Genomic DNA, 16,948 nt, shown 5'->3' on the forward strand with positions numbered 1-16,948 from the left:
AGAAACATAGCTACTCCTGCACATAAGACTGACTTCCTGTTCTCCCCCTGTTGCCACTTCAAATCTCCTCAAGCCTCATCTGCATACTATGGCCGGGCCACTGCTGTCCAGTCTGCCTGTCAACCCGGCAGAAAGCTACTGTGTAATGGTGGAGACACTCGGGCCTCCACATACAGGGGCAGAGTGGAGGGAAAGAAGCATTAAATATTAACAGCTCAGGATTACAGTATGGCCAATGAGGGAGATGAGACCTGATGGGAGCATCCCAGCTCATACTACTATTTTTGGTCCTATCTTTGAAATTCAGCTTCCAAGCACAGGCTCTCACTGCTATTTTGTATCTTCAGAGTGATGATTATGCAGCCGAGTTTAGGTCTGCTGTAGAATATTCTTTGTCAGATGTTCAGAATAATTTGCCGTTGCACCGACTGAAATTGGATATGGCAGAGCAGAGCAAATGAGATCCTATTTTTCATACTTCATCCCCAGTATTGCAATGAGGGGGTTTTGCCTGCCCACACCCTCCGCTCAGGCATTTACATTTAAAAAAATATAATGTAGGTGAGTAATTTAACTGATGCTGAGGGCCAGTTTTCAGTAGTGTGCCTGTATTTAGACACTTGAGGTTTGGTAATGTGTGGGACTAGAGGACAGTGTATGAGACTCATGTCAATTCGTGCTCCTCTTGTTGGGAGTGTCGCAGTGTGTTGTGTTGGATACCCTTCCCAGCACTGCATGTAAACCACATTCATAATTGATGTGTGAGGGAATTGCTCTGCTGTATCCCAGGAAGTCTTCTTGGCTCTGCTCCCTGCTGACAATAGTCCCCCTTTTGAAGGGGGAACCAAGGGAGGCAGCCGAGGGGGAACATTTTAATTCAAAGCTGGGCGGCCTCGGCTTCACTTAGAATCTCCTAAACGACTCTGTGAATAGAACAAAATAGGAAAGATCTCTGCTCACCTATATACATACCACAACCCTGCAACATGCCTACAACATGACCATCATATGTTACCCCAAATGAAGGTAGGCCATCATATATGATCATTTAGAAAACAGTTTCTCAAGCTTTTTTCCAGAATGTTCTCATTTGTTCTGCCTTGCCTCTGCAGCTCGGTCTGCTCACATCCCATCTCCACTGGGGATAACACCCCAATCCATATATAGGAAATGATTGGCTGTGCACTGCCTGGTATGGTGTGCATGGAAAACTAGGTCAAAATGCGTATCTGGTGGTTTTCTCTGATGAACAACACAACCATGGGCCCATGCTGAGAACATTAAGCAACACAGAATATGAGATGTTACCTGTGCAGACCAGGAATAGCTTGTTTCATATCACTTCATCACTCTATGATATGAACAGCGTAGGACAGCTAATTTGAGTTTAGCAGCACTGTGTTTGCAGCACACCGGAAAAAGGTGTGAAAGTGCTGTCCATGTTTCCTCCTTCTATCCACAGTCCAGACAGACATTTATGCTGAGTTGATTTTTGCATCCAGAAGTGGCCTGTCAAGCCAGTCTGCCCTTTCTCGTTTTCCTCATGAACCGCTGACTCCCTTTTATTCTGATGAGTCATTGTGGGAGATGAGCAGTGAGGTCGATGCTGAGCTTGACGGGGGGGTTGAGGTCGTGTATCAGATGTCGTGAGTGTCTCTGCTGTCTTGTCTCCTCCACCCCCCCCCCCCCACCCCCCCCCCCCCCCCCCCCCACCCCTTTCCCCCCTTCCCCCACCACTACACTGCCTCCCAACAGACGCTGAGGGCGGCGGGGAAGACCTATATGATCTTCTTCGTGCTGGTGATCTTTGTGGGATCGTTCTACCTGGTGAATCTGATCCTGGCTGTGGTGGCCATGGCCTACGAGGAGCAGAACCAAGCCACCATGGAGGAGGCCCAGCAGAAGGAGGAGGAGTTCAAGGCCATGCTGGAGCAGCTGAAGAAACAGCAGGAGGATGCCCAGGTCAGTACTCTGCCCTTTGCTATTGACGAGTGTGTGGTTAGTAAAATACGGCTAGGATGGAGGCCCTCTGTGGCCAAGAAATAAAGTTGCTCCTGAATCGTGTTGTATCAATGTTCGGACTCTAATTTCCATTCCGTATGTGTGTTTTCTGTCAGGCTGCTGCCATGGCGACCTCTGCGGGCACAGTGTCGGAGGATGCGGTGGAGGACGACGGAGGAGGGCACCTGTCCTGCAGCTCGTCCGAGATGTCCAAGCTCAGCTCCAAGAGCGCCAAGGAGCGACGCAACCGCAAGAAGAAGTGGCGGCAGAAAGAGCAGGAGAAGGAGAAAGGCGACAGCGAGAAGTTTGTCAAGTCAGAGTCGGACGACGGCAGCAAGAGGAGCCGCTTCCGTTTCCCCGACAACCGCCTGGGTCGAAAGTCTTCCATTATGAACCAGGTGAGAAAAAGAGGAGAATGATGTCCAGGCACATTCAGCCATCTGTAATGCACTGTGAAGCAGAAGGTTCTCAAAATGTTTCAATGTTTTAAACTAATTTACTTTCATAGTTGTTTTATAAATTTGGCTTGGGGAAAGCTTTATGAGGGTCAGTGATTATTTATCATGTGCCAAATGTGGAAAAACGATGCCACATCAATTAAGACCAAAACAGAGCCACAGAATTAGAATAGAAATGCTTTTTATCTCTATGAATAGAATATAGATGTCAATGAATAATACGGCTGCTGAAAAGGTGTTTTTTTTGGTTGAAGTCAGTCAGATGAGGAACCTTTCTGATTTAGAGTGCTGCAACAGCATAGCGTTGCACGAGCTCACATGCAGCGGGGCATATAGTGGCCAAAGATACAGCAGCACACGTCCGGGCCCTGAATTATTCACAGTGATTACATGAATGTTTCAGAGGGAGCAGTCCTACAGCTTTGTTTAGGCCTCACTCGGGCTCCACCGGCTCTCATATTGTCTTTTACAGTATAGTATTTGCCAAACAAGACAACAAGGCGCATTCGGTTTACATAACACTTAAATAACAATGTAGATGATTCAGTATGGTCCAAGTTATCAAACATCAGTTATTATAAGGGATCTTGCAAAGTCAAATCATTCATGTGACTAGCAATGGTTTCAGTGTTAGTTTTCACTCAATATATATGTATAGCTTAGGCTCTTTTACTGTTCATTCACCATCTGCATAGGCACAGGCTTGTGGCCAAAAATATGTTAATTCAGCTGAGCTAGCATATTCTGTGTGGTGCTGTAATAGCATCAGGATCGATACTAGTAGTAGCCTGGATTGATGTTCTCACAACTCATGTTCCTTTCCATCTTGTTCCAGCCGTCTGCATCTCTGTCCTGTGTGTGTGACCTTGCCGGTGTAGGATATCACTGACCTAATTATGTATTTCTCTCTGTTTATTAAGTCACATGATCGCTCCGGCAGAATATGCCCCCTCAGGGAAAAGCGTCCATGTTGCATTAATTTTCCCACACCCCACAGATGTTGCCATTCGTCCTGACCTCTGGAACTGATGACAAAGAGCGTAGAAATGATGGCGCAATCAATGCACATTCAAAAAACACCCTGGGCTACATCAATCACACACGTCTTCCTTCTCCTCTACCTCTCCTCTCTCTTCTCTCTCCCCCTTCCCATCCATGTCCTTCTCCTCTCTCCACCCCTGCAGTCCCTCCTCAGTATACCCGGCTCGCCCTTCCTGTCCCGCCACAACAGCAAGAGCAGCATCTTCAGCTTCAAGGGCCGCAGTAAGGACGTGGGCTCGGAGAACGAGTTCGCCGACGACGAGCACAGCACGGTCGAGGAGTGCGAGGAGCGCCGGGGCTCTCTGTTCAGCCCGTACCGGCGGAGCAGCTACAGCGGCTACCATGGGAAGAGGAACAGTACGGTGGATTGCAACGGCGTGGTGTCGCTGATCGGCCCCGGGCCCGGTGGACGCCTTCTGCCTGAGGTGAAAATAGATAAGGCAGCTACTGACGACAGTGTAAGGAAGTCAATGAGTAGACCCGTCTAGGCATGGCCCCCTTTCTCGTTCGTTCCTCTCTCTATCTTCTACTCTGTCATCTTTGCAAGTCCGTATGTATCTCTTGGCTAAGCGCTCGCGCCTCCCCTCCCCCAGCCTCTGTAGTGTATGCTGCCCTCCAACACTAGGCAAAGGATGGAGAAACTAATATATTTTAGAGTGAATATACTATAGCTATACCCTGTGGTTGATAGGTTAGTAAAACTGGGTCTTTCAGTGACTTCCAGGCAATTTGTCATTCATATCAACAATTGGTAGTTGTTGCTATGGATACATTTGTTCCAATGTTGTGAATGTTTTGAATACGTCCATGACAAATAATTTATACGTGCATAATACTCGCAGCATTATACAGGCATTAAATAGCCATATGCAGACATGATGTTTGCCTATACATTATAATTTTACTCCCTCCGCCATGATCCATCCGATTTTGGCATATCTAGATCAAAGCATTATTAAGATTTAATACACAAATTCATGTGTAGGAGGACATCAAATTTATTTAAAAGTCTAGTAATAAGACACCATTTTCTTAACTGTTTTACAAACAGCATATAATGATGTGTTAACATCCTCCAGTCATTATACTGTACTGTGATGTGTTCCTCCTCCAGGCAGCCGGCCCTCTGCTAGCCTGTGTGGGTAGAAGTACAGTAGGAGGTGGAGGAAAGAGATGCGACTAGTGCTGTAGAGCCACAGACATCTTTCTCTGCTTCCCTAATACAAAGCTAAAATCCCAAAGTATATACAGTAGCAATACATAGCTTCACTTGACACCATCCTATCAGGCATAAATGAGGATGACTTAGCAAATAAAGGAGGGCTGCTGTCCTTGTCTGTCTTTACCTCTCTCTGTTTCCCAAACTCTCCCTGGTCAACCTTAGTGAATCAGTTTTGTCCTCATGTTAGTTAGCATGGTAGATTTAAACTCTAAATCAGAATACTAAGCATGATATAGAAAAATAGAATAATGGCTATGGTGTCTGTAATTTTCCTCTCCTTCTCTTTGACTTGGTGCATGCTCATGCATGTCAACTGGATGGATCTGAACTACTTGCCCCCATTCGATCTCTTTAGAATGCTCTGACTTGATGGTTGCAATATAAGTTGTATGGTTTCAAAGTAGGAGGATAGCATCAATTCGCAATACATAAAATGGCCAGATTTGGGAGACATTTTATAAAATAGTTGTAACCTAATGGCTATATTGCAATGTTAGCAAAGCCTCCATTATTGCATGACAGGACTGAAATGCATTCATGCAGAAACAGTTCTCCTTGCACAATATCTCACAATCCATCTATTATTTAAACGGGATGAGCTAATTACATTCGAACACAATTAGGTCAAGTAGCCCTAGACCGCTGCTCCCACTTTGGCTGAGACCTGCATGCATTTTCAGCATACACACGTCTTCCTTGAAACCAGCATTGACATAGAAAAGAATGAAACGTGCCCTGCCCCCACCCAAAATCTGATCCTCTACTACTTTATCCTGCCAATGCTGTTGTGCACTTCCCTCCGCCGGCCACCGGTGGTGCTGTGGGATGGTGTTCATGTCCTCTCCATGGGTGCTTGATTCTTCCTCTCCTCCTGACAGCCGACTACTGAGGTTGAGGTGAAGAAGAAGCTGTCGGGCTCCCTGATGGTGTCTGTGGACCAGCTCAATACCTCCTTTGGGCGGAAAGAGCGGGCCAACAGTGTCATGAGCGTCATTACCAACACACTAGTGGAGGGTACTGCCACTTTAACCCAGCTATTTAACCTGCTCTCTCATTATTCTCTAACTAGGGCTCCTCTCATTGGTTGATTAGTTTGACATGTATTTCCTGCTTATCTGCTTTGCATATCCAGCAGTACCAGATACATACAATGCATACAGTTTTTTCTATCATTTGATGCCATTGCATGTCGTATGCTCAGGCTTGCCAGTATGTTTGGTTTTGATGTGTGATCCGCGCTATGTCTTCAGAACTGGAGGAGTCTCAGCGCAAGTGTCCGCCATGCTGGTATAAGTTTTCTAACACATTCCTGATCTGGGAGTGCTGCCCCGCGTGGCTGAAGATCAAGGAGATAGTGAACCTGATTGTCATGGACCCCTTCGTGGACTTAGCCATCACCATCTGTATCGTCCTCAACACGCTCTTCATGGCCATGGAGCACTACCCCATGACCGAGCAGTTTGAGTCAGTGCTGTCCGTAGGCAATCTGGTGAGTGGTGGCAAACTTTGTGGTGTTTTATATATTTATCCGATTCCCCCCTGTGAAGAATGAGTAAGTAAGAAGAGATATTATGTGTCCTTTACGGTGAGTCGGCATCTGCTCTCGTAACCGCCTCTGCTTCTCTGCAGCTGTGGGAGAGCTGTTATTTTTGGACCCATAATTGGCAGCTCTTTCATTGCCGATTCAGAGTTAAAAAAAAAACATTCCCAGACCCCCTACAGTTTCCTTGTATCCATGTTTTTCTCATGTCTTCCAACACACGCACACACGTTCCCTGTCTTCTCCTCTTCTCTCTCTCTCTCTCTCTCTCTCTCTCCCTCCCTCTCTCCCCTCTGGAGCTGCTGTTTGCTACAGTGGGGCCAGGCTGCCTCTGTGCTGGTTGGCTGACTGGTGGGAGGCCTGCATTAATATTTCATGGAGCCTGATCGATGAGCTGCTCTAAAATGGTGCCTGAATCACGGCTCAGATAACTCAACCTGGCCATTTTCAACCATTAGCATTTTCAAAGAAACTGAGTAAATCTGAGCAGTGCCACACGTTTGTGCTATTTTTCAACATGAGATTTGTTAACATAGGTTGTGTCAATATGTGATTTCGGCTATTATTAGCATATGCTCAGTAACCTGAATGTGCATTGTCCCAAAGAAGACACACAGATATGTTAAAAGTGACACATCCTTTTTAAGACTGTAGTTATGGCAATTATTAACCACCCATTGTGTTTGTTTGTGTGTGTGTGTGTGTGTGTGTGTGTGTGTGTGTGTGTGTGTGTCTGCTCACATGTGCGTGGATGTGAAACTACTGAATTGAAAGAGGATAGAAATGCATTATTTACCAGTTCTGCCCCAGGATAATTTATCAGAATAGGCCAGTGGGTGTTACAGGTGGAAATTTCTAGGTCACCTTGATGCAATATGAGTCATCGTCTTGGACCAGGAACTTACACACACACGCGCGCGCACACACACACACACAAATATACACACACATCCTTACATTGTGCATTTATCCATGATGTGGGCTCAATGATTAAGGATAAGCTTCAGTAATTTATTAGAGCTGTTACGAGACCACAGAGGTGCCATGCCATCCTCACTGGCTACAGAGCACACACACACACACACACACACACGCACACACACGCACTCACACACACACACACACACACACACACATTAACCAGATGTGCTGCCTCTTTGAATAATTGGCTTTTTTCCTGCTGGTACAGTACATTAATATGCAGTTACTATAGGGGTAATTTATAATGTGATGGATTTTTCTTAAACATCTATAATGCACAACTCAGATGATAGAATGGAGCAAATTTCACAAATGAAATCTTTCATCGCCCATCGTGCCTCAGATTCTCACTTCGCCTGTGAAACGCGGTATTGAGCCAAATCCATTTGTTCTCATCTGTGCTCTTTCCTCACTGCCAGGTGTTCACAGGGATCTTTGCAGTGGAGATGTTTGCCAAGCTGGTGGCTATGGATCCCTACTACTACTTCCAGGAGGGCTGGAACTGTTTCGACGGTTTCATCGTGACGCTGAGTTTAGTGGAGCTGGCTCTGGCTGACGTTGAGGGCCTGTCTGTGCTGCGGTCCTTCCGATTGGTAAACGCTCCCTTTAGCCCCTGCTTTATCAAAACCAAGTGGAGATAGCATGTTAGCATGTGGAGTACAGATCTGTAGCTCAAACTCTGAATCTGAAGTAGTTACAGTTAAGTGGAGTAGTGAGTAATAGCTAAAATGTTCTAAGAAAAGCTAAAATGTTAATGCTAAATCATTTTCCTCCTACCCTTTCCACCCACCCCGCTCTCCTCTCCTCATGCCAACTTCAGCTGAGAGTGTTCAAGCTGGCCAAATCATGGCCCACCCTCAACATGCTGATCAAGATCATCGGTAACTCAGTGGGAGCTCTGGGAAACCTGACTCTGGTGCTGGCCATCATCGTCTTCATCTTCGCTGTGGTGGGCATGCAGCTGTTTGGCAAGAGCTACAAAGACTGTGTGTGTAAGATCGCCCAAGACTGCGAGCTGCCCCGCTGGCACATGAACGACTTCTTCCACTCCTTCCTGATCGTCTTCCGGGTGCTGTGCGGCGAGTGGATTGAGACCATGTGGGACTGTATGGAAGTGGCGGGCCAGGCTATGTGCCTCATCGTCTTCATGATGGTCATGGTCATCGGTAACCTGGTGGTGAGTGTCCAGACTGGGTTTACAGGGTTTACAGGGTTTTTTGGAGGTGTAGATATGGTCAGTGTCTCTATAAAATATTAGAAAGTGGTCAGAGAATGAAGAATCACCAGATCACCCACTTGATATCCAGTCATTGATTTGCTCTGTATTCTTTGCCCAAAGGTGTTGAACCTGTTCCTTGCCTTGCTGCTGAGCTCATTCAGCGCTGACAACCTGGCGGCGACGGATGACGACGGCGAGCCCAACAACCTGCAGATCTCCGTCATGCGCATCAAGAAAGGCATCGCCTGGGTCAAGGCCAAGGTGCGGCTGCTGGTGGCCAGCCTGCTGAAGAAGCCGCCGGTGGAGGACGAGCAGAAGCCTCTGGACGACATGTATGACAAGAAGCTGAACTGCATCGCCAACCACACCGGAGTCGACATCAACCGTGACCTGGACTACGCCAAGAACGGCAACGGCACCACCAGCGGCATCGGCAGCAGCGTGGGCAAGTACATGATCGACGAGGACCACATGTCGTTCATCCACAACCCCAACCTGACTGTGTGCGTGCCCATCGCCGTGGGAGAGTCCGACTTTGAGAACCTTAACACGGAGGACTTCAGCAGCGAGTCAGACAATGAGAACAGCAAAGAGGTCAGTGAGATGGATGCGTGGATTTAGGCAATTCTGATTGGATAGCACACAAATGTTGGGGGAAAAAAGAACAAGAAACAGGCTGGAAACCACTGCATACATAACAATGACACCTTGTTTTCCAGGAGATTATGAAATCTTTTAGGATTTCAGTATGTAAATATTGCTTTCATTACATCACAGTTAGGTAATAGTGGCTCGTGTCCATGTGTTATTGTCTTTGTTGTTGTTGTAATGCTCACCTACTCTATTGTTGCCCTGCGGTTTCTTCTCCCAGGGCAGTAAAACCATGGGTGTGGCCGGCCGCTCTGCACTGCCAAGACACCAATATAACTCCATTACTCAATAGAGTCGTCTAGAGCAGCTGGAGCTGGCCGGCGGTGTGGATGAAATGGATATCTGCTGACCCGGGTCTTTTTACTAAGCACATTTAAGACTCTCGGAGCAGATTTGTCTGCCATTTGATATTCCACTTTAGTAATGTTCGTGTAGATGATATGCGATGTTCAGCATTGTTATGGCATCCATCCCGATGTAGTAAAGCCTCGTAGATCAAATACTACACGTGTTTTTGGAAACAATGAATATCATTTACATATCATGACAGGTCATATTAGGCTAAACTGAGCCCTTCATCTTTTCACTTTTTACTTTATTCCTTAATCCTTGGCTGTGCAATGAAAACTGTAAAATATTTCTGAGTCATAGCAGCTTTCTTCTTCTGTGTGTGTGTGTGTGTGTGTGTGTGTGCGTTGCATGTGTTCATCATGCGTGTGTATCTGTCTGTACCTGTGTGTGTCTGTGTCTGTGCTTATGTGCATTCATGCATGTGTGTCTGTGCGCCTGTGTGTGTGTGTGTGTGTGTCTGTGTGCCCATATGTCTGTACCGCTCCAGCTGGATGACACCAGTTCGTCTGAGGGCAGCACCATCGACATCAAGCCAGATGTGGAGGAGGTGGTGGTGGTGGAGACAGTGGAGGAGTACCTGGACCCAGAGGCCTGTTGGACAGATGGTAAGACCACTGCTCCCACACCACCTATTACCTCCGCTCCACAGCACCGATACTCCCCTAGGGGCCGAGTGGGAAGTGATAGGGCTACGGGGTGAAGGACAGCTTCATTATGGAGGACCGCTCACCCATGGATATTCTGTCTATCTGTCTGTCTGTATCTCGCCATCTTGGTATCTAGCTAGCTATTTTCATAACGGTTCCACTTCTAACATTCTGTTTATGCATACTTACATTGACATATATATATAGCACATATGTTTGTAGATACTTATATTTAGATATACAGCACATATTTCATATTTAGTAATTCATATCAAAGTAAGCAGTCGAGACTATTGCTAACTTAACACTTAAGATATTCGGTAGCATATATGTTTGTATAACACCACAATTGTTTAATTATATTTTATTACTTTTATTCTTCTTATTATTTACACTGTTTTTATTTTAGTTTTTTTTTTTTTTTCTCACTGCTGAATCCCATTTTGCTACAACAACGACCTAATTTCCCTATGGAGATCAATAAAGCTTTATTGTATCATATCATATCATATAGCGTATCGTATAGCGTATCTTATCTTATCTTATCTTATCTTATCTTATCTTATCTTATCTTATCTTATCTTATCTTATCTTATCTTTGCTTCAATGTTGCCTCTTCTCTATGTCCTCAGCTTGTGTGGCCAAGTATAAATGCTGCGACGTTCCCATCACTCATGGCTGGGGGAAGAACTGGTGGTTCCTAAGAAAGACCTGCTACCTGATCGTGGAGCACAACTGGTTTGAGACCCTCATCATCTTCATGATCCTCCTCAGTAGCGGTGCCCTGGTGAGGAAGCATTAGCATGTGCATCTGCTGTACATACAGAAACAATTTGTATATATACCAAAACAATGCACTTTCACTGACTTGAGAAAATCAGGATGAGAAGAGCAAAATTTAATATGAAATTAAATATACAGACCATATAGAGGTGTAATGTGTGGTTCATTAAAAACAAAGGTTAAATAGTGGGAAAAATGTGTGTGTGTGTGTCTGTGTGTGTGTGTGTGTGTGTGTGTGTGGCAGTGAGCCGATAATACAAGCCGCTCTGTGGTGCATTTGGTTAGGTCGCTCAGCCCCAGTGCTGCTGGGCTGGGGGAGGAGCCAGGAGCGGCAGAGCGGCACCGTGTGATTAATGGACTGTACCATTTATCAAATAGGGGATCTATTTCTGGTGCCAGGAGGGCTATGTTCTCAAGCATGTCAAACGCTACTAAAATAAGAGCACGGACTGGTGCACAGCTACATTAGCAGCAGGGATATTTGAAATATTTCAAGTAGAGGGGTTTTTTTTTTTTTTTGAGCAGTAAATCATTGTTAGTAATCAGTCATGATTGGGCTGTAGTGCTGTATACAATTTCATTAGCTGAAATGTAAATCATCAAGTGGAATATTTCCCTCGCCCCCCCTCACCCTTGCTGATGCATATTCCCCGTATCTCCACAGGCCTTTGAAGATGTGTACATCGAGCAGAGGAAGACCATCCGGATCATTTTGGAATATGCCGACAGGGTTTTCACCTACATCTTCATCCTGGAGATGTTGCTGAAATGGGTGGCCTATGGTTTTGTCAAGTATTTCACCAATGCCTGGTGTTGGCTGGATTTCTTCATTGTGGATGTAAGTCCATTTCCTCTGTCCTCTGTTGTGTGTGGTAGACTAGAGCAGAAGGGCAGTCAGCAGTCCTCAACCACACCCTGGTCCAACAGCAACACACTGGTCAGCTGTAGGGGGGTAAAGCGCTTCCTGTCACAGAGGAATACATGCAGCCTCCTGAACAGCAGAACCGTCACATTTTATCTGTTTTGGCTGAAATGTAAAAGCATCTCATTTGTCTTCTGTTGCATTTAGTAGACGGTCATGAACCACAAAATATGCACTATATTTGCATAAAATATGAACTATATATACCATATAAATGCAAGATAATTTTTTTTTGCAATTTCATTCCAGTAGTGTTGCCCTTATTGTTGTCTATTGGGTGTGGTTAGGTTTGAGAGGTCAGTTAGGTTATAAAATGAATATCTGCTTCATGGCATGCAATAGGTGAGAGGGCATGTTGTTCCCTCTAGTTTGTTTACTACCATAAGGACAGTATTTTACAAGACTATTGTAGTCTGTCCATATCAAATGCACACATGCCTATCTCACCTTTTACAGCTCCATCAAGCAACAATTCCCTGTTTTTTCTTGGTTTCTTGTCACTCTGAGATGCTTGAATATGTCCCATAATTCTCTGCTTGTGAATCAAGACACTGATGCCGGTGTTCCACAAGCGAGGAATTGTTTAGCCTGTTCCCCTATTGTGTGCAAATTTAAACCAATTTTATTGTTTTGAGACAGACTTAAGACAAATGATTCAAATTTGAACACACTGCTAGTCAAGCATGGATGCCGACGCAAATTAGAATCAGCCAATCAATAACGAAGCTTATTGATTACGCCCATATTCAAGTCATGCTCAGTCCAATGGTATGGTGTCAAAGATGTGTCTCTGTACAGATGTCTTCGGCTGTGTCTCTGACCTGTAAGATGTTTGATACGTGCCTTTGTCCTTTCTCTCTGTGTACTTCTCTGCTCCTCGTGTCAGTCAAGTCTGAAAGACCAGAACAGGGAACGTTCTTCACTCTATTCTTTGGCAGTTATGAATATAACCAGCATTTAATCTTGTTTATTCTGCCTATTTTTGGAAGAGGTAACATTCGATTGCAAGATTGCTGATATGACTATAATGGATTTCACTGAGAGTTTCCAACATATCAGAGAAAGGAAGGGAGAATTTCCATGCCTACAAGCTTAAAACAGTTAAATTTCACATAGATGCTATTGTTGTTGATACAACGAGCAACCTGCACTGATTGGCAAAATAGTCAATTAGTAGGCGATTGAATAGAAGAAGAATTTCCCTGAGTTCTGACTTTCTCCTTGAACTAACCACCTCTCCGCAGTGTCCAACACCTCGGCCAATACCCGTGAATGGACTCCTCCTAATGGCCTGAGGTTGGCATGTTGACACATTATAAGATCCTGTGAACCAGCCCCCCTGCAGTAATTATACCCTTATTACACCTCATGGATAATGGACACATACTGTAGTTTCTAAACCATGCATTTTACACTGATGCATTTATACAGCTTATCGTTTATACAGCTTGAAGTTACATTGCATATGTTTCTAATAGGGATGGGACAATATGCTTATCTCACACGATTTGATAAAAGCACAATACGATGTAATATAGAACAGTTCAATGACGACACAGTATGACTGCAGAATTATGTTTATTTCTGAGCCACAAATCTTTCTAGTAATGGCACTGGCTCACTAGAATGTAAACAACAATTTAAAAATGTCATTTCAAAGTGCAAATAATATAATTTCATTGGAAAGCTTGTGAAATTGTGATGGGCAAGCTGTCTCATTTGTGATTACTACAGCATATAATGCTGTAAAATATGCTATATATACTACAGAATATAATGTAGCTAATGTCACGATTAATTTATATTTATATTAGCCTAATTGCAATATATTGAATTTCGATATATATCGTCCCATCCCTAGTTTCTAAAGATTTCCTAAACTAAAATGCACAGCTGTTTCCAATTCACACTTCACAAGGTTAACACACATAGATATCATAATCGTACAACACTCTATTGATCCTGGTAAGATAATTGCCATTGTAGACTCCCAGGTACATACCACTTATTGTTAATATCTCCCAAAATGCCCCCCCTGCCCCCTTCACACACCAACCCCCAGTCTCCATTCAGCACCCTGGTTGGGGGGGGGGGGGGGGGGGGGGGGGGGCTGCAGGTGTGTTGTGGAACCGAACACTTGGGACAGTGTGCGGCGCCACGTTTCCCAAGCTGTGAATGTGTTACAAAGAGTGCTATCCCTCCCCCCTCCCCCCTTCCTCTTTCCCCTTCCTCCTCTCATTCCCTCTTGAAAGTCTAACCTCAGGAATGTGGTGATATTGTGCTGAGATGTAATGATGGTGGGTGACAGGCGGCCAGCGGTAAGTTTGGTCTTCACTAGCGCTCCCCCTCTAAAAAAAAAAACCCAAAACGTTGTGCCCGATGAGTCTGGGTTGTGTCGTGGCCTGACTGTGCCTCCGCCGTCCTGTGTTGTGGGGTGAAACCATTTCCATGGACTCAGAAGGGGGGCACCATCATTAGACCGGCCTGTGTTTCTCTCCGAGTGTGTGCCTGACTGTTTGTGTGTGAGTGTGTTCCTCCTCATACCTCTTGTGTTTCTGTATCTTTCTGTTACTCATTTGATTCGTCCTGATTTTCATAATGAGAATGTTTTTTTTTTTAATATAGTATGTAATCGCCATACATTGCAAGGAGCAAGGAAATGTGACATTAGTGTCTGACAGCCATAGTGGTCTAAGAGGATGGAAAGAGTTATGAAATAGCCTTTGCTTTGTCATTATTGGACAATGCAGCCAGCCTTTTGTGCAGCAAAGTAATATATTTTCAATCTCTTATTTACACTGTTTGATAAGAATTCATAGGCATCTTGAATTAGCTGTTTAATTAACAAAATGGTTAAACTATTCTAGATTAGTAGTAATATGCGGCTGTGTGAGAGTGAAGTGAAGCTGATAGCTGTCATACTCCATTCATCTTTCTTTTTCACTCAGATTATTATCATTGTTTTGTTGTGTTTTTTCCCTTTGGTTTTAGTTTGTTTTGTTTCTGTTTGGTTTGTGCTGTCGTCATCATGGGATCACAGCCCCAGATGTCATTGGCCTTGCCTTGCAGAGCTCTGTGAGAGGGACGCTGAGGCACTGAGGCCACTACCGCACAGCTGGCCCAGCACGGGCCAGTGGCCAGGCACCCCAATGGGGGGGGCACTCCAAAGGGTCAGGCTGAAGGTGACAATTACCCCAAACACTGTAGACCAAGGCAAAATCTTTATTTTACTGTCTCCATGCCAGGGTAGTCGCCCAGTTTGCTGCCAACTTCTTCAACAAACAAGTTTATTGATTTATGTAAGGGATATGTTCCAAAGAGTAAGGATTTGGAAGAAGCTCAAGAGAATCTAAATATAGACCGGGCTCAGGACATCCTGGACACGATTTCTGAACAACAGGGTCCAGATTGGACATCTAAGAAGTCTGAATCCATGCTTGCACCTTTTCTGCTGTCCATAGTTATGATTAAAACAGCTCAGTCCGCTCTTGAATGGTTTGAAAGTTAGTCTATTGTTGTCTGTGTTGATAATGGCATCAGTCAAAATGAAGATTTTGCCTGTTAGAATCCTCCCTCCGTGACTTTGGTAAGCTTTGGATGTTGTGTACTTCTTGCGGTGAGTTTGACCGGTTGGTGTCGGTGGCTGGTTGGAGGTGCTTTCACATGTGTTCACTGTTGATATTATTCTTTATTCTTAAGGAACTGGTACTCCCCCTGTTTCACTCCTACCAGTCTCCACCCAGAAAATTGCAGTTATGGAAATTTGGCAAAAAAAAAAAAAAAGACCAAATTAGGATTCCTCTGATCAGGGATACACTAATTCTTAAATACCCAAATCTCTCTCGTTGCAACTGAATTAATTAGACCGGGAGCTCAGCAGTTATGTGATAATATTGATCTGCCAATTCTAATGCATGGACACCTGCCCACTCCTATTTATTATAAAGAAGGCCATCTTGAAAAATCTGCATTCAGCCAAAGAACCCTTCTTTACCGAGCTTCCCAGTGCAGCTGACGGCCTGTAATGGCTGTCTCAGCTCACTTGAGGTGACTTCATCATGGCGAAGCAGTTCCTAGCTGCTCACACTCTCAGAACATAAGTGCAGCTTATTGACCGCACTCCCCGTCGTCCATTTCCTCCTTTGTTAACGATGCAATACCGTATATGTGTTTAGCTTAGATCAGCTATATGGTCCGGGACTATAGGGGCCTCACAATTACCAAACCATAACTCAGGCCACTTTGCCTAAATTTACATTGATTTACGATGGTGCTGCGCTTTGCAAGTGTTAAAGGAATGGCAGCATATAGAATAATATCATAGAAATCCTACACTGACTTCATTTAAGGCTTTAGTGATCCTATTTTTTATTTTTATTTTCAACGATAACACTCTATGGAGCGTTCTTTGGCTGCAGCAATGCCTCGGTGGCTGCTGCCGGATGCGAGAGGGGCTGCACCAGTTTCTTTGAGGTTGTGTTGCTGTTATTGTTAACTGTTAACTGTACTGTGTGTAACTCGACTGTACTCTGTGTATTTCTGTCCTTTCAGTGCCGTCCAGTGCTAATAACTAGCCGGTCTGCCCTTAACCTCCATCCCTGTTTCTCGTGTGTGGTTCATGTGACTGTGGCTCTCCTATTTGGTTCTAAATGCTGTGTGAAAATTTTGATATGATGTCTTAGAAAGAAATGGCAAAATGACGCACTTGTACATGTTTACTTGTATTCTTTCTCTTAGGTTCCATTAGTTTGTCTGTCTTAAATTATATGGGATTTTATGCCTCAGCCCAAGAGCGACATGGAGAGACAATGTTAGAGGGGCAAGGGTAAGGCTCTCAAGTCTGTTGGGTTTTTATCAACTTCTACAGGGTAACCTCTCTCCTTCCCTCCCTCCCCAACTCCTCCTCCTCTGCTCCCCCAGTCCCTTCGCTTGTATCTTTACTAAATCATGTAGCACACTTTTCTGCCTAATTTACCCTCTATTTGAGTCTTATGTCTCTATCTCCTCTCTTTCTCTTTCTCTCTCAACCACAAGTTTCTTTGCAGGTACAAAGGACTTTTCACGTCTCGTCAACTGCCCTAAAATAACAGACAAACAATCCCTACGGCCTACTGCTACTAAAAATACTACGC

The 16,948-nt window shown here is 44.7% G+C and overlaps 1 protein-coding gene across 4 annotated transcripts in view; it reads left to right on the top strand.

The window, feature by feature from the left end:
• The window catches only part of scn8aa (sodium channel, voltage gated, type VIII, alpha subunit a), a 37,991-nt gene that overhangs the window by 13,043 nt on the left and 8,000 nt on the right, over window positions 1-16,948 (top strand). For all 4 annotated transcript variants that reach the window (XM_071523843.1, XM_071523845.1, XM_071523844.1 and 1 more), the window contains exons 9-19: window positions 1,756-1,962; window positions 2,118-2,399; window positions 3,644-3,925; window positions 5,601-5,736; window positions 5,973-6,211; window positions 7,663-7,836; window positions 8,064-8,420; window positions 8,583-9,056; window positions 9,952-10,069; window positions 10,744-10,898; window positions 11,559-11,732. In XM_071523843.1, the coding sequence (XP_071379944.1) occupies window positions 1,756-1,962; window positions 2,118-2,399; window positions 3,644-3,925; window positions 5,601-5,736; window positions 5,973-6,211; window positions 7,663-7,836; window positions 8,064-8,420; window positions 8,583-9,056; window positions 9,952-10,069; window positions 10,744-10,898; window positions 11,559-11,732 (2,598 nt within the window). The remainder of the gene's footprint in view (window positions 1-1,755; window positions 1,963-2,117; window positions 2,400-3,643; window positions 3,926-5,600; window positions 5,737-5,972; window positions 6,212-7,662; window positions 7,837-8,063; window positions 8,421-8,582; window positions 9,057-9,951; window positions 10,070-10,743; window positions 10,899-11,558; window positions 11,733-16,948) is intronic.

This window comes from Centroberyx affinis, unplaced genomic scaffold, assembly GCF_046629955.1.
Source record: "Centroberyx affinis isolate AG114_WGS23_722 - 3 ecotype Tasmania unplaced genomic scaffold, CSIRO-AGI_Caff_v1 ptg001125l_1, whole genome shotgun sequence".
Taxonomy (NCBI): domain Eukaryota; kingdom Metazoa; phylum Chordata; class Actinopteri; order Beryciformes; family Berycidae; genus Centroberyx; species Centroberyx affinis.